The sequence below is a fragment of the Taurulus bubalis genome, assembly GCF_910589615.1.
Source record: "Taurulus bubalis genome assembly, chromosome: 18".
NCBI lineage: Eukaryota > Metazoa > Chordata > Actinopteri > Perciformes > Cottidae > Taurulus > Taurulus bubalis.
Genome location: NC_136606.1, coordinates 5,137,705 through 5,165,623, shown reverse-complemented (window position 1 = coordinate 5,165,623; position 27,919 = coordinate 5,137,705). Strand labels below are relative to the sequence as shown.

Genomic DNA, 27,919 nt, shown 5'->3' with positions numbered 1-27,919 from the left:
TTCTTTCTGTGCCCTTGTCCTGGATCTGTGGATCTTGAAGGACCAACACAGGAGAAGAAGGAGGATGTCTGAAGAGGAGTGAAAGAATGACAGAGGGAGTGTCAGATAAAAGGTAGAGAGAGGTAAACAGGTGATAGACAGGTGTGGTGATGGCGGCGTGGCTCGGCCGGTTGTCGCTGGGCGACACCTGGTTCAACATGTGCTCCCGCCTGCTGCGAACCAAACCCGTGGGCTCCATGGCTCACGGCACCGACGACCTCACCGAGCTCGGCGAGGGGTCGCCGGCCGGGCTCGCCAAGGTCCTGACCACCGTGGACCTGGTGTCGCTTGGCGTGGGCAGCTGCGTCGGCACCGGGATGTACGTGGTTGCCGGGCTGGTCGCGAAGGCCATGGCCGGGCCCGGGGTCATCCTGTCCTTCATCATCGCAGCCGTGGCGTCCGTACTGTCAGGTGAGTCACTTCCTGTCTGCTGCTCTCAGCTCCAAGCCATTGGTTCCTACACTCTTAGAAATAATGGCGCTAACTAGAACCACGGAGGGTTCTTCGGCTTGTCCTCGAAGGGGAATCCTTTTTTGGTTCCTGATAGAGTCTTTTAGAGAGGTTCCACTTGGAACGCCTTTGGATTGTTATATCTTGAACCATCTGTGAAAGGTTCCACCCAGAACCCCCAATACGAAGTTCCACAGGAAATCCTTTTATGGTCAAATGGTTTCACCCAGAACCCTCTCTGGAGATTATATCCAGAACCTTTTCCCCTTCTAAGGGTGCTAACTACTACCCACCTATGGGCTCTACCAAGAACACCGTTATTTTCCACTGGTTTCGTCTAGAATCTACTCAAGGGGCACGACTAACAACCTTTTTGTATTCCAAGGGTTTTGTTGAGAACCCATCCAAGGGTCTTTGCCAAGAACCATTTGCTTTTTCAAAGGTTTCGTCTCGAACCTACTCACAGTTTTTGTGGGTGGAGATTTAGTGAACTTCCCATAGAAACCTCCACACCCAACGCTGGTTTTATTTAACACGGGAGGCTTGTTGGAGGACCCATACCTCCAACAATCCTTGAACAACTGTTTCTTCCAAAATTGGTTCTCAATGGAACCCTTAGTCTTACAAATAACCATTAAAGAACCATTCAGGAAGAACCTCTTTATAATCTTGTTTTTGAGAGTTTACTAACGAGGCGAATCTGTTAAAAGACAAATATGTAGTTTCATCATTTGTAAAATAAATAACAGAAGAATGGTTGAGTTAAAATATTTTAGAGTGCGTGTATTGGAGGGAACCTGTCACCATATTCCTATTGTCTCATTGCATTTGTGTATTTTTGTCTCCAGGTGTGTGCTACGCAGAGTTTGGTGTCCGGGTCCCGAAGACGACCGGCTCGGCCTACACCTACAGCTACGTGACAGTCGGGGAGTTTGTGGCGTTTTTCATTGGCTGGAACCTGATCCTGGAGTATCTGATTGGCACAGCGGCGGGGGCGTCGGCTCTCAGCAGCATGTTTGACTCTCTGGCCAATCACAGCATCAGTAACTACATGATAACACACCTGGGCACGCTCAGAGGACTCGGTCAGTACGATTGGTCGAGGACAGCGTAGATCATACTCGTTGGGCCTTTTAGATATTTCAATTCATCCTGAGGGGAACATGAATGTTTAAACCAAATTTCATGGTAATGCATTCATAGTTGTTGAGGTATTTTGCTTAAAACCACAAAAGTAACCCCCATGGTGGCACAAGCAGGTATCCTAGGTTATTGGGATTGATCCTCTGAGGAACATGAATATCTGTACAAAATGTACTGGTAAAGCATCCAATAGTTGTTGAGATACTTTGCTTAAAACCACAAATGCAATCTGATGGTTGCACTACAGGAACAGTTTAAGGATCCCCAAAGTCCTTAGGATTCATCCTCTGGGGAACATAAATGCATGTACAACATTTAATGGTAGTGCATCAAATAGTTGTTGAGATATTTTGCTTAAAACGACAAAAGTAACCCTCATGGTGGCACAAGAGGATCCCCAGAGTTATTGGGATTCATCCTCTGGGGAACATGAATGAACACAATTTTATTGGGATATTTCAGTCTGGACTGACCAAAATATCTCAGTTTCAAATGATAGGAATCCCTTCCTGTCACATTGTTCCTCTCATACAAACACTTGCTCTCTTCCTCATGACATGATGATGAGGATGATGATGAACGCTGCTGTGCTTCTGTCGACCTCAGGTAAAGGTGAGGACACGTACCCTGACCTGCTGGCCCTGTTTATCGCCCTGCTGGTCACGGTGATCGTTGCTCTCGGCGTGCGTAACACCGTGGGCTTCAACAACGTCCTCAACGTGGTCAACCTGGTGGTCTGGGTCTTCATGATCGTCGCCGGACTCTTCTTCCTCTCCACCAGCAACTGGGAGGGCGGCAGGTTCCTGCCGTACGGCTGGTCGGGGGTGATGCAAGGCGCGGCGACCTGCTTCTACGCCTTCATCGGCTTCGACATCATCGCCACGACGGGAGAGGAGGCGAAAGACCCAAACACCTCCATCCCGTACGCCATCACCGCCTCGCTGGTCACCTGCCTCACGGCGTACGTGTCGGTCAGTGTCGCGCATGCACACAAACAACAACGAACAAAGAAAATCTCTTCAACAAATGGATACATTTGGGTTATTTCCCCCTTTTTCTGTTATCTCTTTGGCTAAAAGTATTCCTGGAGTAAACTTTGAGATTTGAGGCAATATTGGAAGAAATTGCAGTTGGAATTTTGTATGGTGGCAACATATTAGAAACATGATATATGACTAATAAATGATAATATGGCTCTCCGGTTTTTATTGGGGCCCAGATGGCCAAGTGGTTTAACAAGGCTGACTGTAATCACACATAATATATATATATATATATATATATATATATATATATATATATATATATATATATATATATATATATATATATATATTTTGAAATAGTCACGAAATGCCATCTATTGGTTTTCGTGTACAGGGATAAGCATTGTCCACATTTTGCTCGAAGCAACTTCGTTTTGGGGGACAACATTACGTTAAAAATGACAACCAAATAATTAAGTTTAGGAATTAGGTTTCGGAAAACGATCACAAACGTGAGGTCGAGGCAACAAAACCGCAATCATGAAACCACACAGTGTGGAGTGTCAGTGTGGGGCGACTGCAGGGTTGTCCCTCAATCAGAGGCTCGGTGGTTCAAGACCAAGTTGATGCAAGAAATGTATGAATCTATTTAAAACACGTTAGACTTCCTAATAAAACCAATTATAGTAATTTAAGATGAAATATAATAAAATAGACAATTCAGGTCAAATCAAATATAATCATGTATAATCATTTATAATCAAATATAATCATCAATAAAAACGTGGACTTCCTTTTAAGGGACTTCCTCTGTCCAGGTGAGCGTGATCCTGACTCTCATGGTGCCCTACGACCTGATCGACGGCTCGGCTCCCCTCATGGAGATGTTTGCCGTGCATGGCTTCCTGTGGGGCAAATACATCATGGCCGTGGGCTCCATCGCCGGACTCACCGTCTCTCTGCTGGGCTCTCTGTTCCCAATGCCCAGGGTCATCTACGCCATGGCCCGCGACGGCCTGCTGTTCAGGTGAGGAAGCGCTCGAAAAAAAAGGTGCGACCGAGGGTTCTCCAGCTCCCCGGCTAACGATTAATCTGCCTGTGCGTAGGTTCCTGGCTCGCGTATCAGCGTTCACGCACACTCCCGCGTTGGCGTGCGCGGTGTCGGGGGTCTTGGCGGCGATCCTCGCCCTGCTGGTGAGCCTCAGGGACCTGATCGAGATGATGTCCATCGGCACGCTGCTGGCCTACACTCTGGTGAGCGTGTGCGTGCTGTTGCTGCGCTACCAGCCCGACGAACAGGCCGACGGGCACCGGTTCGACTCCGGGGACGGCGCGGAGAGCCAAGGCGACGTGGCCGCCCAAACCGAGGACGACCAGGTGCTGATCGGAGGCTCGGACGGCGGCGGGTCGGCGTCGTACCACGCTGGCGGGACCGAAGGAGAAGGGGACGACTCCGACTTCCACACGGGCCACGCCTCGCTGCTGAAAAGGCTTCTGGGAGGTCACTACTACACCTTGCGGCTGCGGCTGGCGTTGCCAGATGCGTCGGCCCGGCCCACGCCTGCCACCGGCCGCACGGTGACCCGCTGCACCCTCCTCTTCTTCCTCACGTCTTTCCTCCTCTGGTCCACCGTGATATTCGGCGTTGAGCAGGGGACCGGCGCCGGGGCGGTGTTTTCCGGCCTCATGGCCGCGCTGATGGCGAGTTCCTTGGCGAAGCTTTTAATCACGATCATACAGCAGCCAGAGAGCGGGATGAAACTGCCTTACATGGCACCCTATGTGCCCTTCGTCCCCGCGGCGGCCATTTTGGTCAACAGCTACCTCATGCTGAAACTGTCTCCACTCACCTGGGCCAGGTTCACCGTCTGGTGCTTAATAGGTGAGAGGAAACACTTGATTATTGACTTTAAATGCAATAGCAACAAGGCTGTGTTCATGTAGAATTCTGTTATTTGCTATATTGGATCCTCAGGGTCCGTTATAACATTCATATCGTGAGACTAACGAAGAAGAGGTAGAGGCGAGTTAACGAGTTACTTGTACTAATTGATTTATAATTGTGGATAAACTGTTAAAAATGTCTTTCTTTCTACCTTTATTATAGTTTCTAGCTGAATTTAATTTGCTCAGGGAAATGTATTAATTAAGAAAATTACCAGACATTACAATATGGATCTATTTATTTCTACCTTTATTATAGTTTTTAGCTCAATGTAATTTATTCAGCGAAATGTATTAATTTAAGGAATTACCAGATATCACAAGATGGAAAATTTGTATTATTATTTTATTTTATTTGTATTATACCCTTATGATAGTTTCTAGCTGAATTGAATTCACTCAGATACATTTTGTCATTTACATTTATTAATTTAAATCTGTGTTTATTTTTTCATACATAAAAGCAAAAATAACAGATTTAAAAAAAATTAAAAAATTAAAACGTTACAAACAACATGAAAAATTCCACATAAAAAAGAGAAGCAACTTAAAACAAACAGCAACAAATTGCATGGACCATATAATTAACAGCGTCGCTCAGTAACAGGACAAGTGCATTCATTATCAGTAATATCACAAAATAATCTAATATATGATTAAATGTTCTTTAGATGGTCAGTTTGAATTAATGTATGTTTTGTTTACCAGTCCTCTGCTCCTTCCTGCAAGGAAGTTTTTATATTTGTGTGCACACTTCATAAGGTCAAGGTAATTATAATTTTAAAATGTATTGCACTGTGCCTTAAATTAAGGAAGAGGATTACTGTAAATCCACAAATCAGGCCCAGACATCTATTTTGGTTTTGGCGTCTGGTTTCAGTTCAAGAGATTTAAGCTCCAAATGACGGGTCAGAGAGAAGAACATACTGTACATCCAGACTTTGTTAGATCTGCAGTTGGTTGGCAGACCAGCCTTCTGGAACGGATCCCGGTCGGACAGTTTCTCCTCCTGACTGCAGGTGTTTAGTGTCTAACCGCCGCCGTCTGTCCGTCTGTCCGTCTGTCCGTCTGTCCGTCCTCAGGCCTGTTGATCTACGCCTGTTACGGAGTGTGGCACAGCACCCTGGAGCTGGACGCCCGTGAGCAGCAGGCGCACGCCAGCTCCTACCAGCGCTACGACGACCACCTGGACGATGGCGGCGACGACGTCTTCAACGCCGGTGATGACCTTGAGCCCAAGGAGCGGGACGAGAAGCCCTACCAGGGCTGGTCCGCCCCGGAGGAGAGGGGATACCACCACAACCAGCAGGAGGAGAACAAGTATGAAGACGGAGAGCAGAATGAGCATAATGGTGACCAGTATGGATATCAGTCTGGACGAGCGGGCCAGTCTGAGTCCAAAGGAAGGACCAATCACGGCTTTGATGTGGGTCAAGAGGAAAACTGAGCAAAGTTTACGACATGAGAGACACTATATCAAATAATCACACATCACAAGATTTTATTTTAATACTCACCGGAGAACCTCACCTCTTTTCTGCTCAGTGTGGTTTGGATATCAGAGGGGGGGGGGGGGGTGATAGACTGTATTTAAGAAGTGGACGTAGTCATCGTGACGTAACCCGTTGGTTTGTGGACGGATGTTTTGAAGCCTTAAGTTCAGCAGTTTCGCCTCACTTCAACTCACTGGTTGCAAAAGAAACCAAGATGGCGAACTTGAGGCTTCAAAACCGCGTTTCTCTGTGTGTTCGGGGCCTAAAGCTGGAGACGTACTTGCTTTAAACCACTTCGGCTTCAGGGGAAATCCGTCTGGACAGTTTCATCCTCTCGAAGCTTTTTCTCGCTCACATTCAATATTTTCTTGACCCAAATGTATAAAAAAAAAGGTCTGGCTTTGTGAAGCGACTCATCTCGGGCAGCAAAAACGCTTCATGTGCAATCAATACCAGAAGGCAGGTTTTCTCTCATTGGTTGAGTCAAACATCGGAGGGGGCGGAGCCAGAGACTCGAAAAGCAAAGATGGACATTGTCCAATATGTTCATTGTTACTTACCCAGAAAACCCCACTGAGTTTGAGCTCAGCCAATCAGACGACTTCTGTCAACCGGATTAAAATTGTTGGTTTTGTTCAAAGGAACTTGAAGAAAACATGGTGGCTTTTTAAATGCCCTTAAAGTTGCTTTTGTGTTTGTTTTTCCTCGTTTGAGTGAATGGTGTTTACATTGAAAGGGTGTTTGCTCTATTTAACTCGTATTAACGTGTGTACATGAGAACGGTGCGTTGCCGGAATAAATGTCTCATTTTGAGTGAAACTCTGAGACTCTTAATTACTTAAAGACCTTTATTATTTTCCTCCAATACAGGTATGATACATATTGATTATGCTGTGAATATAAAGAAGTGTTGTTGGTACATAAATCGATCTAAACTACTACTTTAAATTCTCTGCACTTCATTTAATGTTTGGAAATCATGCAATTTAAATGTAAAATAACAAATACAAGCAACAGTTTGCTATTTTAAAATCATGTCGGACAAAATCGGCTGATGAGAATATTTACATCAGAAAAATGTTTAAAAAAAAGAAGAGAATGATCACAATGGGCGTTCACACTCGTGCGCTCTTGGCGTGGCTGGCGGTTGGGTCCAGCGGCGTGGCCGTGGCTCCCTGCCTGGAGTAGTAGAAGCTGTTGTCCCGGCTCGGGGTCCCGGGATCGATGCCGCGGCAAAACAGGATCACGGCGCCGCCCAGGAGACAGAGGCCGGCGCCGACCCAGCCGGCATACAGAGAGAAGCCGAACGACATCAGACCCTCCTCCCGGTGGGCGCCGATGGGGAACCAGATGGTGGATATGATGCCGCACAAAGCTGTAGGACACGAGGAGACGGCATTTTATATTTGTATCTGGACATTCCTGGAGGGGTCCATCTGGATGTGCCTGAGGGTGTCACAGGAAGTGCAAGTCTCATCCAACAGGAAGGAGGACGGTCAGGATGAGGCCTGGTTTGACAGACCCTGACCCTCCTTCCACCCGTCCTGCAACAGCTGGGAAAGACCAGAGTCCTGTTCACCTAAAACTACTCTGAAAGCATAACTACTGTCCTCCAAAACTACTGTCCTCTAAACTACTGTCCTCCAAAACTACTGTCATCTAAAACTACTGTCCTCTAAAACTACTGTCCTCTAAACTACTGTCCTCCAAAACTACTATCATCTAAAACTACTGTCCTCCAAAACTACTGTCCTCTAAACTACTGTCCTCCAAAACTACTATCATCTAAAACTACTGTCCTCTAAAACTACTGTCCTCTAAACTACTGTCCTCCAAAACTACTGTCATCTAAAACTACTGTCCTCTAAAACTACTGTCCTCTAAACTACTGTCCTCTAAAACTACTGTCCTCTAAACTACTGTCCTCCAAAACTACTGTCCTCTAAACTACTGTCCTCCAAAACTACTATCATCTAAAACTACTGTCCTCTAAAACTACTGTCCTCTAAACTACTGTCCTCCAAAACTACTATCATCTAAAACTACTGTCCTCCAAAACTACTGTCCTCTAAACTACTGTCCTCCAAAACTACTATCATCTAAAACTACTGTCCTCCAAAACTACTGTCCTCTAAACTACTGTCCTCCAAAACTACTATCATCTAAAACTACTGTCCTCTAAAACTACTGTCCTCTAAACTACTGTCCTCCAAAACTACTCTCATCTAAAACTACTGTCCTCTAAACTACTGTCTTCCAAAACTACTGTCCTCTAAACTACTGTCCTCCAAAACTACTGTCCTCTAAACTACTGTCCTCTAAAACTACTGTCCTCCAAAACTACTGTCCTCTAAACTACTGTCCTCTAAACTACTGTCTACCAAAACTACTGTCATCTAAACTACTGTCCTCTAAACTACTGTCTACCAAAACTAGTCATCTAAACTACTGTCCTCTAAAACTACTGTCCTCCAAAACTACTGTCCTCTAAACTACTGTCCTCTAAACTACTGTCCTCTAAAACCAGAGGTAGAAGTAAACATTTTGGGTATCTATACTTTACTGGAGCATTTATTTTTCAGATGACTTTTGGTTTGTTTTAAATTCCATTTAATACGGCACTCCCTGCCTCAGCAGCCTGTGAAAGACTGTTAAGTGTTGCAGGGCTCATCTTCAGGCCAAGAAGAGCATGCATTGGCTCAAATAACTTTGAGAACCTGCTGCTTTTGCAGCTGAACAAAGCCTATTGGTAGAGTTGTTGTACATACGGGATTGAGTCCAAAGGTCTCAAAGTCTCTTCCAATAAAGGTTATTGATAACATTCCACTGAAGTTTGACTTTTTGCACTATTACAATACTTATAGGCAACTAGTTATCATGTCTTCCGCTCCATGAAACGCATGTTAATGCTCAGTAGTACACATATGGTACTTTAATGTATTTGCATTGTAATAAAATGTGATCATTTTCAATGGGCATATATGCAGCTGAAACGGGTAGCCTAGTGCATCCCACATTTTTCAAAATAACATTTTAAAACATTATAGTCATTATGTCCTTTAGAAAAATGATTGTTTTGGGGGGAGGTGGGGTAGTGCACTATAGGCCCCTGAGACGCGGCTAAAGAGTTTGTCTTTATGGAAAAGATTCCCCTTACATTACTTTTACTTTTATACTTTTAAGTAGTTTTGAAACCAGTACTTTTACACTTTTACTGAAGTAAAAAGCTTGAGTGGATACTTCAACTTTTACAAAAGTATTTTTAAACCCTAGTATATATACTTCTACTTGAGTATTGAATGTGAATACTTTTGACACCTTACTGTCCTCTAAAACTACTGTCCTCTAAACTACTGACTTCCAAAACTACTGTCCTCTAAACTACTGCCATCGAAACTACTGTCATCTAAACTACTGTCCTCTGAAACTACTGTCCTCTGAAACTACTGTCCTCTAAACTACTGTCCTCTGAAACTACTGTCCTCTAAACTACTGTCCTCCAAAACTACTGTCCTCTAAACTACTGCCATCTAAACTACTGTCATCTAAACTTCAAGCGTGTCTTAAAGACATCAAAACCTGGATGACCTGCAACTTCCTGCTGCTGAACTCGGACAAGACTGAAGTTATTTTACTCGGACCAGAACACCTCAGAAATCAAGTATCTGATGATATGGTTTCTCTGGATGGCATCGCTCTGGCATCTACCACCACCGTAAGGAATCTCGGAATTATTTTTGACCAGGACCTGTCCTTTGGCTCCCACGTTAAACAGATCTCAAGGACCGCCTTTTTTCACCTACGGAACATCTCAAAGATCCGGCACATCCTGTCTCAACGAGATGCAGAAACATTGATCCACGCATTTGTTACCTCAAGACTGGATTACTGTAACTCCGTTTTATCAGGCTGCCCTGGTAAATCCCTTGGATCTCTCCAACTGATCCAGAATGCTGCAGCTCGTGTACTAACGAGGACGCGGAAGAGAGATCACATTTCTCCTGTACTAGCTGCTCTCCACTGGCTTCCTGTAAGATCGAGAATCATATTTAAAATCCTTCTCCTTACCTACAAAGCCTTAATTGGTGATGCACCATCATATCTTAAGGACCTTATAGTGCCATATTACCCCACGAGAGCATTACGCTCACTGAATGCAGGGTTACTTGTGGTTCCCAGAGTGTTAAAAAGTAGGTTGGGGGCTAGAGCTTTCAGTTATCGGGCTCCTCTTCTGTGGAATCAGCTTCCACTTTCAGTTCGGGGGGCAGTCACGGTCACCTCATTTAAGAGTAGACTTAAGACTTTCCTCTTTGATGGCGCTTATAGTTAGGGCTGTTTCAGGCTTATAGTTAGGGCTGGCTCAGGTTTGCCCTGGTCCAGCCCCTAGATATGCTGCTATAGGCCTAGACTGCTGGGGGACATTTTAGGATACACTGAGCTCCTCCTTTCCTTCTCTTCCTCTTTTTGCTCCTCCTCTCCTCCTCTTCACCTCTTCTTTCTCTCCTTCTGGATAAATGATTGTCTCTTCAATGCATATTACTAACTCTACTTTCTTTTTCCATGGATTCGTGGCTGCCTGGAACCAGGGGGAGGACCAGGGTCCTCCCCCTGGCCCTGCTGATACAACCATGGCCCTGCTGATGCAACTGGCCTGGAGCCGTCCTGCCAGCTGCCATGGCCCTGCTTTCTCCTCCTACTGCCACTGGGATGCCCCTCCTCTCTACCTCCTTCTGCTTAATGGGTCGTGGCTATCTGGATCATGGACCATGCATACTACTCATTATATGAATAATTTCTGTCACATTCATTGAATGTGCTGTAACTCCGTTACGTTATTCATTCTGGCCACATGACATCTATTGCTTCTGTCCATCTGGGGAGAGGGATCCTCCTCTGTTGCTCTCCCTCAGGTTTCTTCCACTTTTTTCCCTGTGAAAGGGTTTTTATTATCTTTTTGGGGGAGTTTTTCCTGATCCGATGTGAGGTCCCGGGATAGGGATGTCATGTGTACAGATTGTAAAGCCCTCCGAGGCAAACTTGTATTTGTGATGTTGGGCTATACAAAATAAACTGAATTGAATTGAATTAAAACTACTGTCCTCTGAAACTACTGTCCTCCAAAACTACTGTGCTCTAAACTACTGTCTTCCAAAACTACTGTCATCTAAACTATTGTCCTCCAAAACTACTGTCCTCTAAAAGTAAAACTACTGTTCTCTGAAACTAAAAAACCTGTGCCCTATAATACAAGATAGTGTCTTATTTTTTCAACCCCATTTCCACAGTTAATTCATACTGCACACACAGGCGTGTGTGTGTGTGTGTGTGTGTGTGTGTGTGTGTGTGTGTGTGTGTGTGTGTGTGTGTGTGTGTGTATTGGGAGGTCTATTCTCACCCATGAGGATGAAGAGGACGCCTCCCACCCGTGCGCGGCGCTGCTTGACGGAGGAGTTGTCGTTCTGCAGCCTGACGCAGGGCATCGACATCAGCACCAGCAGCATCGCGGGGAGACCGAGCAGACATGCGCAGATCATCAGGGCGCGAGACGTCTGGACGTAGGCTGAGAGAGAGAGAGAGAGAGAGAGAGAGAGAGAGAGAGAGAGAGAGAGAGAGAGAGAGAGAGATACTTTGGGTTAAAGTTAGAAATTACGCACGAACTAATTAGTCTTTTTTTAAATAAACAATATGTGATATAATAATGACAATCCGTCCCCCATCTTTCCTTCTCCCCCTCTTACCTGGCAGGGAGAGGATCTGGCTGAGCGCCACGCAGTGATAGAGCGCCGGAGAGATGACGCACTCTGCCCAGAGTCCCCGCGTGCCCAGCTCGTCCATGCGCACGCAGGTGGCCACCGCGTAGTCGCAGGTCCGAACCCAGTCGTTGGTGGCCGTGGCCACGATGAGGCCGACCCAGCCCGCACAGCTCGCCGCGCTGCCGGTCATCTGCCTGCACATGTGCGCCATGGAGCCGCCGCTGTGCGTATTTACGCACAAAAATAAAACTCTTAAAAACAAAACAAATTACAGTGTTGAATTGGTTTTCTTTTGTTTCGCTGCCGTTGTATGAATTTAAAGGCTTGTTTATTGTTCCAGATACTGAAAAACTCTAATAAAAACTCTAAGATTGCAGAAGTTATATTTGAATCCTTCTGTTTTTTTTTTAATCTTTTCTTCTTAAAAGATTTTTTTTTTTAAAGTTAAACTGCAGTACTCCGAAAGATCTCAAAATAACAATTAAGATAATCGCCCAAATGTGATTAAAAAGTGTTTTAGAAAGTAATCCTGCTGTGTCCCGTTAACGCGCCTCAGGCTGATCCGCAGATACAAATGCCTAGAATAAGATTTATTATAGGGTGTGGTGAAAAGCATACCTTCAGTCCAGACTATAAGCCAATCAGAGTGCATGTGAGATCTTAATCTAAACCAGATATGGAGAGACAGAGACAGAAAAACAAACCACCAGAAAAGCAGGAGATACGGACTGACCTGGAATATTTGGCTTCAATTTGACTTGTTTTGATCTCCAGAAGGAACTTTGTAACATGAATTCAAACAGTTTATTTAATAAAACACAGATTTTCCCTCTCGTCACTCACCTGCCTCACTGCTGCCCTCTGCTGGTGAATTTGTACTTCAGACAATGAGATAAAACAACCGTTTTGATTAATTATTCATTTATTAAATAATTCCAAGCATGATACCATAAAAATGTGACGATTAAAGACACCAGTCTCTACCCTGATAGTGACCTTTTTTTAGTTTGTTTTTGAAAATCCACAGACATGTTGTCCAGAATGTAGTGATATAAAACATTAAACTTTCATTAATCACTTACAAAGTCTACGTATTATTATTTTTTGTTATACACACACCGGTTATGTAAGCTACGGGATAGATTTGTCGTTGACGTCACGTTCTAAAAAAACTAAATAGACAAATTTGTATATATATTAAATGTTCAAAATCCTTCATGAAATAGCTTTAAATTTACACTCTCCAGCGGCATGAAAAATGTACAGAAAGTTACAAAAATCTCCCCCAACCCGGCTGGTCCCCCCATCTAGTCTCCTGCTACAGTCAGAGCGCCCAAAACGGATGAAATTTCTTCTGGATTTCTTCTGGTGTCTTCTCGCTTCTTTTCCCGTCTCTTAAGGCCACACCTCGATTTATAATCTCATAAATTACCACGAATCTCTTTTTGTGACTTTGTTCTGTCATCCTTGGTGTCAGCTTGGGTGGGTTTTTTTTCTCTTCGTAAAAACTCTCTCTTCTCGCCTCGATCAGTCTCTTTTTTCCTTCTTCTTTGTATCAGTCTGTTTATTTCTCTCTCTCTCTCTCTCTCTCTCATTGGTTTTTCAGTGCGTTGATGTGAGCGCAGATCTTGAGAGCCGGCCCCAGCTTGATGTTCATGCTGGTCATCAGGTGATCCTCGGTCAGCAGCAGCAGAGCCTGGCCGTCGATCTCCTGCAGCCGGAAAGCCTCGGCCACGTCGCTGCAGCCTGAGACACAAAGATACAGATGTTCTCTAACACATGTTTTCTCTTTACTTCATACTTTCATTCTTTTTTTTCTATTCTATAATTGCATTTCTTGACCTTTTTTGCAGCATTGGCTTTTATTTTTCCTGCAACTCCATTTTTTTTATTTAACGAAATAAAAGTTCTCAGATTTATATTTCTGTCTAAACACAATAACGTTTTGTAAATAAAACATTTATTAATACAAATAAATAAAATAAATTAAATATGTTAAAATAAATAAAAATGAAAATAACCTTGTACATGTGAGGATGTTTCCTGTCTTTACGAGGTGCCAAATAACCTGCCTGGACGTTGCATTACACAGAAATGGATTGTGGGAAAAGAAAGCTGCATTTCTCAGCTCAGGAGCGAGAACCAAGATGGCCAAGATGGCCCCTCGTTGTTATGAAAGCTGCTCGCTCGGTGCACACGCCGAAAATGTCTATTAGGCGTATCTTTTGTCTTTTGTGGGCCCACGGAGCATTGAGTCCTCTACATATGTCATTCTAAACATTATTAAAAAGATGTCAGAGCTTTACAAAAATATTTACATATTTGCATTTGAGCTGTGTTTTTTTTTTTTCCTTCCAGATGTTTCACATCGACAGTTGGGCGGTTAATCCAATTAACTCAATATCAATGAAACTGACAGACTGTGATCGTGAGGTGATATTAAATATTAAATATAAATAAATATTGATACTAAATATTCCAGTTCACCTGGCAGTGTGTGAATGAAGGCGGTCACGTCCTCCACGCTCCACTGGGAGGGGCCGGGTTTGAACGTGCTCGTGGGCGTGGTCGTGGTCAGCGTCGGAGCGGACGCCCTCCTCGCCGCCCTCCTCGCCGCCCTGCGCTCCATCCGGGCTGTCATGGCAACAGCAGGATCCTCCTCTTCCCCGTCTTCCTCCTCCTCCTCCTCCTCCTCTTCTTCTTCCTCCCCTCCTCCCTCCATGTCCACCTCCATGTCTTCATCTTCCTCCTCTTCCTCCTCCTCTTCCTCCTCCTCCTCGTCCTCGTCATCTGCCACCGCCGCCTTCTCCTTCCCCTCCTTCTCAAGCCGACCGGCGCTCCAGAGATCGCGAGGCTGCAGAGACTGAGAGAGGCGTTTATTATTTTAATACTTGAGGATGCAGCGTTGCTTAAATGTTTACTTATTAAAAGTATAAATACATGTGCTATAAATGCAACAATGGATTTTTATTTGATTCACTTATTTTATTGTATTTGAGTTGTATCATTTTATTCTCTTTTATTTTAAATCTATTTTTATTTAATTCTGTTAGGCTTCTACTTCCATTTGGTTACATTACAACACTGTTAGCTCACAAGCTAAATGTCATGTTAGCATGATACATGTGAGGTTTTATCTTACGAATATTTTTATGGTGATTTTATACAACTTATTTTTTTCCTATGGCATTTTTAGATGAAAGTTAATGGGCAACCCAAGCTTGGTACTGGTGTTTTGTGTATTTTAAATCAGATTAGTGCTCCCGTGATAAACAGACAAAATAAAAAATAAAAAACGACAAATCTAATCATGATTGTGACAAAAGGAATTGTGACTCAAGATCCACTTTTTTGGATGTGCAGTTGACAGTTTGTTTTAAAAAAGTATTAATAACAGATACTAAAAAATAACAGATACTGAAAATAATCCATAGTTGAAGCACTAATTGTGTGACATGTTCATTGTATTTGAACAAAAGTGAAACTAGTGCAGTTTTAAACTGGTGGTGAGTTCAGGGTTCCTACCAGTCGCAGGAGAAGAGGCTTCCCAGGAACGGACTCCGCCCTGTTCAGGACCGGGCGCGGCCTCTCGGACCGACTACTTGCACTCAGCGCCCGCAGACGCTTCGTCAGACGCACGTTAAACCTGACAAATAATAAAAAAGAAAGTTTCTTAGTTCTGCTGCTTTGATTCACGCTCGTATCTGCACGTCTCCTCACACCACATCCTCTGAGCATCAGGTCTCACCCGCGTGCACAGGAAGTGGAGCAGAAGCGCTTGGACCGCATGAAGTTGTGGGCGTGGCCTCGCTTCCCGCAGAACTGGCAGTGCAGCACCGTCCTGTCCCTGTGCGGCGTCGGCCCTGAGAGACAAACGTGGTCAACTGAAAAATACATCGATGATATTTCCAATCCTTTCATTTTACTGAAGTACTTCCGGGTGCAGCAGAGGAGCGTGTGCAAAGGTTACCTTACCTGGATGACCCTCATTTTCTTTCTTTCTTTCTTTAAAATAATTGTTCATTAAATTGTCTTCAGGTTGCTTGTGCTGTTCGACCCCAAAAAAGTTTAGAAAAATCCTCACAGTTTGTGAGAATATTTGTGTAAATGTTTGTGTGACCTTTTACGTTTCTTTTGACTCTTACTGTTGCCGAGGTCGTCCGTGTCCCCGGCTCCCTCGGCCTCCGACTCACTGGAGTGCGGCGCTTGTTTCGTGTCGTCCGGCAACGCATCCGGCAACGCGTCCGGCAACGCGTCCGGCAAAGCCGCGCTCCCATTGGTCCCGTTCACGTCCTCCGGTTTGCTCACCTGCTTTTGAACCAGCAGGGACGAGCGGTTCACCTGCGCAACGAAAAAGAATTGAGCGAAACGCGTCCCTTCTTTAATTATTAATGCAAATGCAAATAGATTATTATACATTATTAATCATGATATATAGTTTCTGTGAAACAAAAACGGTGTGTGTTCGTACAGGAAACGGTTGCAGCCCCTCCTGGATGACGAATCCCTCCACCAGGTGAGTCAGAACCAGGCGCCCCTCAGGCCACGCCCTCGGCTCCCAGGGTTGGTCGAAGCTCTCGGACTCGTCTCCCGACTGGCCGAGAGGTCCCGCCTCCGCTTTGTCGGCTTTCCCCGGGAGGCTGAGGGCGGTCTGAGCGGGGAGGAGGGCGGGAGGGTTTTCTGTCGGGGGGGTGACGAAGGGCGAGGACGGGGGAGACTGGGAGGAGAGGCTTGACAGCGCTGGGAGGAGCAAACACACGGATCAGAGTCAATGAGGTCATTCAATACATAGGAAATATATCGTTTTTAAAAAGGGAAGCAATAACAAATTAACAATTAGGCCTCAACAATTGTTTAAGTGTTATTTTAAGATCATGTCTGAGACTTTATTTATTTTGAATGCGACTAGATGTTGTCGTAACTATTTCACGATCTTTTCATAAACCTAACTAACTATTTCATGATCTTTTCCGAAACCTAACTATTTCACGCTCTTTTCCTAAACCTAACTAACTATTTCACGATCTTTTCCTAAACCTAACTAACTATTTCACGCTCTTTTCCTAAACCTAACTAACTATTTCACGATCTTTTCCGAAACCTAACTAACTATTTCACAATCTTTTCCTAAACCTAACTAACTATTTCACAATCTTTTCCTAAACCTAACTAACTATTTCACAATCTTTTCCTAAACCTAACTAACTATTTCACGATCTTTTCATAAACCAAACTAAGTATTTCACAATCTTTTCCTAAACCTAACTAACTATTTCACGATCTTTTCATAAACCAAATTAAGTATTTCACGATCTTTTCCGAAACCAAACTAAGTATTTCACGATCTTTTCATAAACCAAACTAAGTATTTTACGATCTTTTCCTAAACCTAACTAACTATTTCACGATCTTTTCCTAAACCAAACTAAGTATTTCATGACCTTTTTCTAAACCAAACTATTTCACGATCTTTTCCTTAAACCTAACCAAGTATTTCACAATCTTTTCCTTAACATAACCGAGTTGTTTCCTGTGCAGGCCAAAGTTTATCCGTAAATTGACACGTGTTGATGGCTTTCGTAAAGAATGAGACGTAACTTTCCGTAAGAAACTATTTGAACCGTTGCACGAGGATAAGCTGTTCACGTGGGTGAAACGTTCCCTCAGAGGTACCTGACTGGTTGTCGGACTGCGTTGACATGTTCTCACAGAAGTCCTCCTGGGGGACCGACTGCAGGACCCGATGAGGCTCTGGTAGCCTCTGACTCTGGAGCGAGACCTCCGGGACTGGAGCTGTTACTGGGACTGTTACTGGGACTGTTACTGGGACTGTTACTGGGACTGTTACTGGAGCTGTTACTGGAGCTGTTACTGGAGCTGTTACTGGGACTGTTACTGGAGCTGTTACTGGGACTTTTACTGGGACTGTTACTGGAGTTGTTACTGGGACTGTTACTGGAGTTGTTACTGGGACTTTTACTGGGACTGTTACTAGAGTTGTTACTGGGACTTTTACTGGGACTGTTACTGGAACGGTGTGGACTGGAGCCGGTATGAGACCCAGGACGGGTTTTGGTTCCACGCTGGACACTTTAACAGCGTTGGGCGTCGGGATAAGATCCGTTTTCTGGCACTGATGGAGAACCTGACCGGTCTGGTTCTCAGACTGGTCCATGGGGGTTTCTCCTTCCTCTTCCTCCTCCTCCTCCTCCTTTATCTTTTTCTCCTCGCCTCTCGCTCCGTCACTCCGGCCTTCCTCCGTCACCTCCATTTGCTCTTCCTCTCTGGCCGTTTCCACTTCCTGTTCCTTCCGACCGACAAGGCTTCCTCCCTGCGGTTTCTCCTCCCTCGCTTTCTCCCTTTGGTCGCCTCTCTCCCCCCTCAGGTCTTTACCAACACTCGCCTCCCCTCTCCCTCCCTGTCTCCCCGCTCGCGCCCTCTCTCGCTGCTCCTCGCTGTCCTTCGGCTCTCCTTTCCGGGTCACGGTTTGCGTTGGAGGGCCGGGCTGGCTAGGCAGGGATGGCGGACTCAGGAGGGACGGCGGCGAGGGAAGTGGCGAGGTGTTTTTTGGCAACGACGGGTTGAGAGGAGGAAGAAGAGGAAGAGGAAGAGGAAGCACGTCGGCACTCAACGTCCTCTTTGATTGGCTGGACAGCGGGGGCGGCTCGGCCACGGGGGGCGCCGGCTGCACGGCGTGGCCGTACGCGCTGGACTGGCGGCCCGAAGAGAGGGCGATGATCTGCAGCTGCCTCGCCGCGGACGACGAGCGCTCGAAGGGGGACGACGCAGACATGGCGTTGGTGACGGACGGCGGGCCGCGCTGCGATTGGCCCGGCCCGCCGAGCATCGTCTGAGGTAACGGGTAGCCCTTGGGTCCGGCCGGCGGCCTGCCAGCGGCGGGCGGGGGCGCGGCGGCGATCGGCTGCAGGGGCGAGGTTTGACGGGGCGAGGTTTGGCGGGGCGAGGTTTGGCGGGGCGAGGTTTGGCGCGGCGACGGCGCTCTGTGACCGTTCGGAGAGTGGAGGCGGGGTCTCAGTGGGACGGCTCGGACCGGAGAGTAAAGAGCTGCAAGATAACAGAAGGAAAGAAAGATGAAAGTTGTAGTTGATTAGAATCTTTAAGTAAAGTTCTGAGAGATTAAACACCTGCGGCTTCACCTCGTTTCACACCTGCACAACGAGCATTTCACCTACTTGATATGTTATGTGTTTTTTCTCTTTGTTTAAACAAGCGGGAAAGTTAAACTGGAGCAACTGGTGCCGATTGTATAATGACCCCGAGGGTTTGTTGGCTCTGGGTGACCGTTAACCCCCCGGGCCTGAACCTGAACTTTCAGAGAGATGTTATAACAGGAAGGACCGAGGGAACAAGGCTCTGTTGTAGCAGCAAATCAAAAAACCTGTTCTGTGGGTTGCTCCATTGACTCGTCACAGGCTGCGTTTCTAAACAGGTTGTAACCAGCAACATTTGTATTGTATTTATAACATTCTAGGAGCATGAAGAGGGGAAATTATCCTGTTATTCTTTTTTAAATGAAGCTACAATGAGGGTTTTATTTAGCAGAAATACAAACATCTTGCGACCCTTTTTAATTTAATTAATCTTGCGTTCCCCAATGTTGGGAACACACTCACCCTTTTCCTGTCAGCTTTACTGTCCTTATTTAGTAACACAAAAAAAATACAGAAATACAAAATAATATATTTTGGACTTTGGATTAATGGTCAGATAATCAAATGTATTAATAATTAAAATAATTAAACTTGTTTTTGTTGTTATTTTATGGGTGAAACAGTTCGCCGATGAATGCAAAAGGTCATTTAAAATGACTTACAGACGTTTCTGCTTGTTTTTGTGCGTCCGTGAGATAAATTCTTTACAAACTGACAAACCAATTATCACTCGGCTTGCTGCACAACAGCTGATTACCTGCATGCTCAGAGGACGAGCGGGTCGGGATACATTGTTTCCTCTTCTGCGGAAGCGTCTGCATTTCATTATGAATTGTAGGATTATGTTCCTTAATTATTAAATTAGTAATAGTTATTAAAATAAATGTAACAGTAACATTTAAACAATTATCATTATTATTGTTTTGTTTAAGATTATTATATGAAAACCCAATTACAAATTTGATGATTGCCAGATTGAACCAAACCTGAAACCGTATTTTAGATTTTACTCGTGCTGATTAACGATCACCATCAAACCCAAATAAAACAGGAAGTATCTGAGATCGTCCTCCATCCTCCCACCCAGTGGGAGTCATTCTCCTGAGGGAGGGTGGGGATGAGGGTGGGGGACCTACTTGGAGGCGGAACGGAGAGGTGGCGTCCGGGCGCGTTCGGGCACTCCGATGCCGCGGCGCAGGTCTGCGGCGGTCGCGGCCTGAGGGGGGGGAAGAGGGGGGCGTGAGGGCGAGAGAGGGGAGGCGGGGCCGAGCAAGGCGGCTTGAGGCGAAGGGAGGGAGGGATGGTGAGGGACCCGGGGGGCGGGGGCCTCAGGGTGAGGCTCTGGAGCTGGAGAGGGGAGACAACAGAAGAATAACATCAGTTACATCCTGAAATGTGAAAAGAAACATACAAAACATTCAAACACAGCCTTAAGGAACGGCTTGTTGCCAATCAGGTGTGCGAGCATTAATGTAGTGTCTGTCCTGTCTGCTTATTTGGTGTGTATGAGCATTTGCCTTGTTTAGTGTTGATGCATTTTATGTGCCTCCAGTGTTTTATATGTGCTTACACTGTAGATACACTTTTATCTTGCTGATGTGAAATAGTTGTGTCTATACGTCACTGTCGGTCTATCGATGAATCTTAGTTGCATTATGTTATTGAAAATGTTGTAATTTCAGGCTGCATAAAAAAAATCTGTCCAGGGACAGCAGATGAAAATTAGCCTCTCTGGCTAACTCTGGCTCACTTGCAGTTTTACTGTTGATTCGTGTGCATTGTCCCTGCAAAATAAACAAATAAATAAATAAACATCTTTTTACTTCCAACCTTTGACTTGGTGTCCGCTACCTCTAAGGCCAAAGAGTCGTCAACTAACGATGTCTCAGTCTAAGTCGGTTTATACAAAGACAGGCTAGCTGGCTCCCTCCGTTTCCAGTCTTTGTGCTAAGCTACGCTAACCGGCTGCTGGCTGCAGCTCCATATTTAACACACAGCTGTGAGAGTGGTATAAATCTTCTTATCAGCTCTAATCCAGAAAGCAGAATAAGCGTATATATATATATATATATATATATATATATATATATATATATATATATATATATATATATATATATATATATATATATATATATATATATAAAGCATATATATATATATATATCTAAATCTGCAAAACATTTTGGGGACAGAAAAACTTCAGTTATAAGTTGGCAAGAAAAGAGAAGCTGCGTTCGTCTCCTTCTGTCTGAAAAATCAAACCTCCAAAAAAAATGTCCAGCCAGAATAGAAAGCTTGACAGTCATTCAACAGTAAATGAAAGGGGCGGGGCTTAGTGAACGGTCAGTAGGTTCTCTTTTCCCGGCTGCTCACCTTAGCAGAGGCAGAGTTAGAGGAAGGAGGAGAGGAGGAAGAGGAGGAGGAAGAGGACAGGGAAGGTCGCATGGCAGACGTAAGAATCAGCTGCAGGAGGAAAAGGAGAGAGGAAACAGGGAAGGAAATAAAAAGAGGAGAGCAGGGAGTTCAAGCAAAGAGTCTCATCATATGCAGGTGATGAAGATGAATATGTTTCTGTGAGGAATTATAACACCTCAACACTGACTAATATCTGAGACTTTTTGAGGCACATTATAATATTATAACACACTTTATTAAGATTGGTGTGGTTTGTTGCTCAAAACCTTGAGCTTAAGAAAATGAAGAAAAAAAAAATGTGTCTACAGCGCAACCTGAATGCATCATCATCTCAATCTGATACAGTTGGTGTTTTGCCGGATTAGACGAATACATTTATGCAAATGTGTGTGTGTATATATATGTGCTTGTATGTAAATGTGTGTGTATGTAAATGTATGTGTGTGTGTGTATGTGTGTGTGTGTGTGTGTGTGTAACTATGTTTACCATCTGAGCTCTCAGCAGCACCTGGTCTTGGCCAGACCCTTTGAGACCTTTCCCCAGGAGCAATGTCTGCTGGGATACTCTCTGCCTCACAGGGGAGATGCTCTGATTGGCTCGCACAAGACCAGGTGTGCCCACAGGATGAGTCTGTGATACCTGGAACAAAAAGAGAGAGGGAGGGGGTCAAGCAGAGCTTTTAGAGACATTTTCATAGAAAAGCAAGACTGTTATTGTGTGTGTGTGCATGTCAGTTTCTAAAAAAGTAGAAATCATAAGAATAAACATTTAAAATGATGTTTTAAAGAATTATTTTGCAATTTGTAATGCCGTTGTAATGTTTTATTACATCTACAATCTCAATCTTTTCAATCCAAACCGTAAACATGAATATCTTCCACCATCTAAATTATTATGTTACGTCTTTTCCATTATTGCTCGAGCAAACCACCTGTTGCTTTTCTTGCAAAATGACACGGTGTTTATGAAGCGGAGTGATGGAATTAAAGTCACTGCAACGACCTGTAAAAACCTGTGTGTGTGTTATTTTTACACTTTGTTAAAGTACGCAGTAAAACGAATGAGACGTGACGTGCTGATTAGTTTTTAGTGGCGCTGAATGGAGGGTTTCTTTCAATAGAGGCTGGCTAGCTGTTTCCCTCCGTTTCCAGTCTTTATGCTAAGATACGCTAGCTGTAGTGCAGAAGGAACGTGCATTTCACTTCAAACTGTTCCTTTTTAGTCGAGATGTGGTGCTGTTTGATCACCTGTCTGCCAGGCGGACTCGCTGGCGTGTGAAAGGGCGTGATTGGTGTGGAGATCGTCGTGGATACGGGCCTTGTGTTCCCATTGGTCAGGCCGGTGGAGGTCTTGGTCGACGCGGCGGCGATGCTGCTGCTGTGCGTTGCAGAAGGAGACGGATGGAGGAGGGGCGAGGTGGTGCTGGACGCGACCGGAGAGAAAGAGGAGGAAGGTGGGAGAAGAAGAGGAGGGGGGGGTTGTTTGGAGGGAGATGTTTTGGGGGGAGATGTTTTGGGGGGAGATGTTTTGGTGGGAGATATTTTGGGGGCGCCCGACGGGGAGGGAAGGATCGGGCGGGAGTATGTGCGGAGGGCAGGGGTCGCAGTGGAGGTGAGCTTAGGTGGAGCCGGGACGAGGATGTGGGGAGATGGAGCCAACGCCACCGCCGCTTTGGGGACGTGGGCTGCGGAGACGGAGGGCGCAGGGGTGAGAGGGGGAGGAGGGGAGGAGGTGGTGGGCGTCAGCGTGGGTGCGGGGGAGTCAAGGAGCATGGGGTTGGGGGTGAGCCGAGGAGGGCTGGGGGTTGTTTGGGCGGAGGAGTCCGACGGGACAGCGGCGGCGGCGGCGGCGGTACTGGTTCCATTGGTGACCTCGCCGTGTTCTGATTGGCTCTGACGAACCAACTCTCGGTCCATCCTGTCCAACACGTTAACGCTCTGCAACACACACACACACACACATTCACACGTCACAATAGACACGTTGGATCTTTTCTTTTCCAAGGAGGCTGTCGGCAAAATATTTATCACGATAACATGTAAATTCAGTTTTATCGGCCGTTTGAGAAGCTTTTGTAAGAATTGTACAAATTCACAATGAACTCAAAACACAAAAATGAAATAAACAAAGTGTATTTCATTTTTATAAATAACCTTTTATACACGATGGTGTGAGATGATAGAAGCGTACATTTCGCTTTTAACTTTCAACATTAAGTGTCAGATGTTTTGCGATGATTTTTAACCTCTTCTCTATCTTCAGATTGTCACGTGAATCATTGAATATGAAATATTTAACCGTAATCTCATATATTACTGCTTAAAATATCATTTATAGTCGGTTCAGTTTTTGGTCCTAAAACGTTGCGTACAGATGTGTGTGTTTGTGTGTTTTATTCAGTCAATCATTACAATACAATACAATATTCTATATAATATGTTGAGGTACAACAGCTCGATGTCTGGTGGTAAAAACAATGTTTGATATTTGCTGTCTCTCGTCGTTTATCCAAATTCATCACGCTCAGAGAAAAAGCTGCAAAAAGCAATATTTTGAACGGCAATGTCGTATCGATCTTTTCTTATATAAACAATTAATATTCAAAATACAGAGGGTTTTATTCTGATGAAGTCAGCGGGATTGGCAGGAAGTTGTAAAAAAAAAAAAGATGGAGTTCGTCTGCTTTGAGTGACAAAGATCTCATTCGATAAAACAGATGTTGAAAAACTGCATAATATGCTATTCGAAAAAAGCGCAATATATGTTATCGCAAGACGATTGTATCGTGACTTAAATGTCTCTTTTCCCTCCTCTCATTTTTTTTAAGGCGGATTCCAGTAACGCGAGTCAAACCATCGAGAAGGTCGAGGTGAAGAAGCGGTTTAGTTGATTGTGTTGCGTTGTGTTTCAATAAAACATGCAGGAAATAGATACAGTAAGTACTAAAAAGCCAGATAATTAAATACTTTTCCTGGCCGGGGACTGAACAAAATCCCGGCTGCAGCTTATAAAACTTTACTTTTTCTGATTTTTTTTTGTACGACTGTGAATAAATAAAGTCGAGTACCGTTCATCAGCTGTCTCTGAAGTTTAAAATGTCAGCGCGCCTCTCCACTGAGTGTGTACTTCACATGACACTTTCACCACACAGTGTTTCATCAGAGCCATGGCAGCAGTTCATGTGACTCCTCCAGGGACTCGAGGTGTGATTGGAGTGCCCGACGTGTTGCCTGGAGAACCTCAGGGATCCCATTGGGGGTCACACTAATAGTGTTTCAATGCACCGGCGGACTATAAGCAAACCACTGAAGTAGGAAGTGTTTCCTTTATCTGTTGAGAAAAACCTCCGGCTTCTTCAGCTAAATAAACTCTTTTAAAAGCCTCTTGGACCAGCTGGCGTTTTCATTTTAGAGATAGAAGGTTGTCAGCGACGCTTCAAACACGATCATCTTATCGTGACGATCTTGAGTTAGATTAAAGTGGAAAGAAGGGTATAAAGGATAACTAAAGGATTGCAATAACACATACACACTACAGTAATGCAGCAGAGATAATAATCCAGAAACATAATAGTACAAAATGTACGTACTTTGAGTACATTTATCTGATTCTTTTACTTAAGTAACGCGTTGAATGAAGAACTTTTGTAGTGGAGTATTTTCACTGGTATTAGTACTTTTACTCTACTAAAGTATCCTTAAATCAGGCTGTATTGTATTTGTGAGTTAATTTACAGTGACGCTATGATCTTTAGAAAACATTAAGAGGTTTTACTGCCAGATTTGTAAAGAATTCCTTCTTTAGCGCAAATATTGCAGCAATTATGGCGACAATGAATGAATATTTTCATTAATATAATCATGTTTTTTACAATAGTGTGGAATAGAGTGTAGTTTGGTCGTTTTGGTCTCAGTCGAAGATTTATTGTCGTTTTTTTTACGCTGAATCAATAAACAAACTCAGCACCTTTCAGTGGACTGGAAAATAAAATACCATATCGATACTTTGCGTCCCTGTATCGATACAATGTTGCCATGCAAAAATATCGCGATTATATGCCATATTTTTTTTCTTTAGTCGTTGGCTCGTTTTTTATCATGCTGAAAGACTTATTTCCTAAACTTATGAGCACATCTTTGGTAAACACAATAACTAAAGTGCTGCTTTTTGTGCGATCTGTCGATTAAATCGACTCATCGATTAGTCAACTAACAGTTGCTTTGTGGAAGTGTGTGCAAAATCATGTGTTTTTGTTGGGGTTTTTTGGAAATAAAAGGGAGGGGGGACACAAGTCTGCAGCGTGAACTCATCGCGCAAAGCAGGTGCCACTCCACTCCGCGCGCAGCAGCGGGACAGATGCTAACATCTGGCCCGCTGACTACGACGACGGACGGGGACTGCGATGACACTAAACGAGTCACGTCGCGCGGTCGGGTTGACAGCTAGGCCAGAGATCACGCATGTGACTATCAAGAAGAAGAAGAAGAAAAAAGATGGAGACGGGCCTTCACAGTGGAGAAGTCTCACGATTATAACATTAACATTTTTGGATGGAGAGAGAGGGGCTAAATTGTCATGTCCACGTTCTGCGTAAAAGAAGCGCTCCGGTCACTTACCCCCTCCGGCGCGGGAAATCGGCGTCGTCCTGCAGGTTATTCCCGGTGTCGTCAATCCGAAAGTGAACGCATGCTTATAGAGTCTCTTGCTGCTGTCTGATGAGCGAGTCTGTGGCTTTTTATTATTTTTGCAGCAGCAGCAGCAGCAGGGTCGACAGGCTGAAATGGGGCGTGTATGAAGCCTCACTTCCTCGTCTGACAGCGCAGGAGCTCGCTGCGAAGTGCGCGTCACCCTCCCCCAGACGACAATATCACCAAGCCTCACCTCTGATTATCCGCCTTTAAGCTCCTCCATAAAAACACACACACTTGAAGTTGCTGTGCAAATGTGTGTGTGTGTGTGTCGCACTTTGATTCGGGTTTCATCACATCCAGGGCTCTTTTTGTGTTTTCCCACAGCGGAGCAGTCCGTAAATCCAGCATCCAATAAGGGGGGGTGGGGGTGTTATGGTTCCCTGCTGCTGGACCACCAGCGTCCACACCTGCCGGGGTCTGCGGTGGGGATCTGCGTGGCTCAGGGTGGGGGGGGGGACACCGTGTTGCGGGGTTTGCGAGGGGCCTGGTTAGTCCGCGGGTGGAGAAACGCAATGGAAGGCAGTTTTAACAGCGCGGCGGCGGCGAGACAGCACCACTCAGAGCTCAGGAGGACCGCGAAGACTCTAACCAGAGGGGTTTATTAACCGATGCACAGCGGTGCAAGACCAGTTATTTATGGTATAACACTTTATTCTCCTGAATTCAACAGTATGCATGAGTAAAGGTACTCGCGTATTGTCTGTGCAATGCATTTAGAGTATATAAGAGCAGTATACTATATGCAGAATGTCCCCTTTCACCGTGTTTATATTACATTATTGGATTTGTAATCAGGGATGAATTCGACTTTATCTACCTTTTTTTTCTAGTGTTATCTATATTTGTGCACCATATATTATATTTACAGATCGACATGTACTATTATTCTTAAAGTAACTAGCTGTTGAATAAATAGTGGCATAAAAAGCAAAATATTTTTGTCTTAAATGTTGAATGCAAGTATAAAAGTACCTTAGGCTACTTAACTTTAATACTTTGGTAGATTTGTTATTTATTATCTATATAACAGCATGTGAAAGTTTAATATATCGTATAGTGGACATTAAGATGCTGAACAGTTTGCAGGATTGTACAATATAATTTACTATGTAAAAACATATTTTGATCATACAGCCACATTCAATATTATTTGATATGTAATAATATAATATAGTATAGTATATAGTATATAGTATAATAATTGGTATCATTATAATAAATATTTTTAAATGTTTTTATTCACTTTAAGTACTTTGTAACTTTTAAAAGTGTCATAAACAAAGTCTCACTATTATATTTTTAATAAAACTGTTTATTTTGTCTTGTTTATTAAAGTAAAAAATAATATATATTTAGACGTATTCTGTATTGTAGCCAATAATCTGACCGTATGTGATCAGGTGACCTGTGTCGCGTCACGTGTCAGTAATCGGATGAGCCTCTGTGATTGGACAGACAGCAGACTGTACTGGACACACTAACAACAAATACTCTGCTGCGTCACTGACGTTAATCTGCGGCTGCGTCAAGCTCAACGTAAACACGACCGGAAACCAAGTGGCTCTGCCTTCAAAATAAAACTAGGAATGCAACCAACACTTATTTTCATTACAATTTAATATAATCACTTTATTCCTCCATGTGGTTTGTAAAATGTTAGATTACTCGAAAACAATGTTTCATCCTAAATTTAAATTATTCAGTTGACTACCACATAAGAGGAATACGTCTAGAAAATATCCACATTTAAGCTAAAATCAAGGATTTTGGGGGGGGGGGGAATGTTTGCCTTCAAAATAATTATTTAACGTCCAAATTATGTAGATACA

At 44.2% G+C, this 27,919-nt stretch overlaps 3 protein-coding genes across 3 annotated transcripts; 1 reads left to right on the top strand and 2 right to left on the bottom strand.

The window, feature by feature from the left end:
* Nucleotides 1-149: 149 nt before the first annotated feature.
* LOC306750743 (putative cationic amino acid transporter) lies at nucleotides 150-6,009 on the top strand (the record flags this gene model as incomplete). The annotated part of the gene is made up of 6 exons (XM_079234214.1): nucleotides 150-450; nucleotides 1,338-1,574; nucleotides 2,239-2,603; nucleotides 3,437-3,645; nucleotides 3,725-4,500; nucleotides 5,645-6,009. The coding sequence occupies 6 exons, from the start codon at nucleotides 150-152 to the stop codon at nucleotides 6,007-6,009; spliced, it is 2,253 nt and encodes a 750-aa protein (XP_079090340.1).
* Nucleotides 6,010-6,907: 898 nt separating this feature from the next.
* LOC306751051 (claudin-11-like) lies at nucleotides 6,908-12,019 on the bottom strand (the record flags this gene model as incomplete). The annotated part of the gene is made up of 3 exons (XM_079234565.1): nucleotides 6,908-7,430; nucleotides 11,451-11,615; nucleotides 11,794-12,019. The coding sequence occupies 3 exons, from the start codon at nucleotides 12,017-12,019 to the stop codon at nucleotides 7,171-7,173; spliced, it is 651 nt and encodes a 216-aa protein (XP_079090691.1). The 3' UTR covers nucleotides 6,908-7,170.
* A 699-nt stretch (nucleotides 12,020-12,718) lies between these two features.
* LOC306750741 (uncharacterized protein) lies at nucleotides 12,719-26,135 on the bottom strand. Its single transcript, XM_079234212.1, is given in 13 exon segments — nucleotides 12,719-13,554; nucleotides 14,296-14,662; nucleotides 15,334-15,454; nucleotides 15,557-15,671; nucleotides 15,954-16,149; nucleotides 16,280-16,548; nucleotides 17,482-18,873; nucleotides 20,064-20,073; nucleotides 20,076-20,327; nucleotides 21,357-21,446; nucleotides 21,886-22,038; nucleotides 22,647-23,336; nucleotides 26,016-26,135. Coding segments are annotated over 12 exon segments (3,789 nt in total). The 5' UTR covers nucleotides 23,316-23,336; nucleotides 26,016-26,135; the 3' UTR covers nucleotides 12,719-13,399.
* Between the last annotated feature and the right edge of the window lie 1,784 nt (nucleotides 26,136-27,919).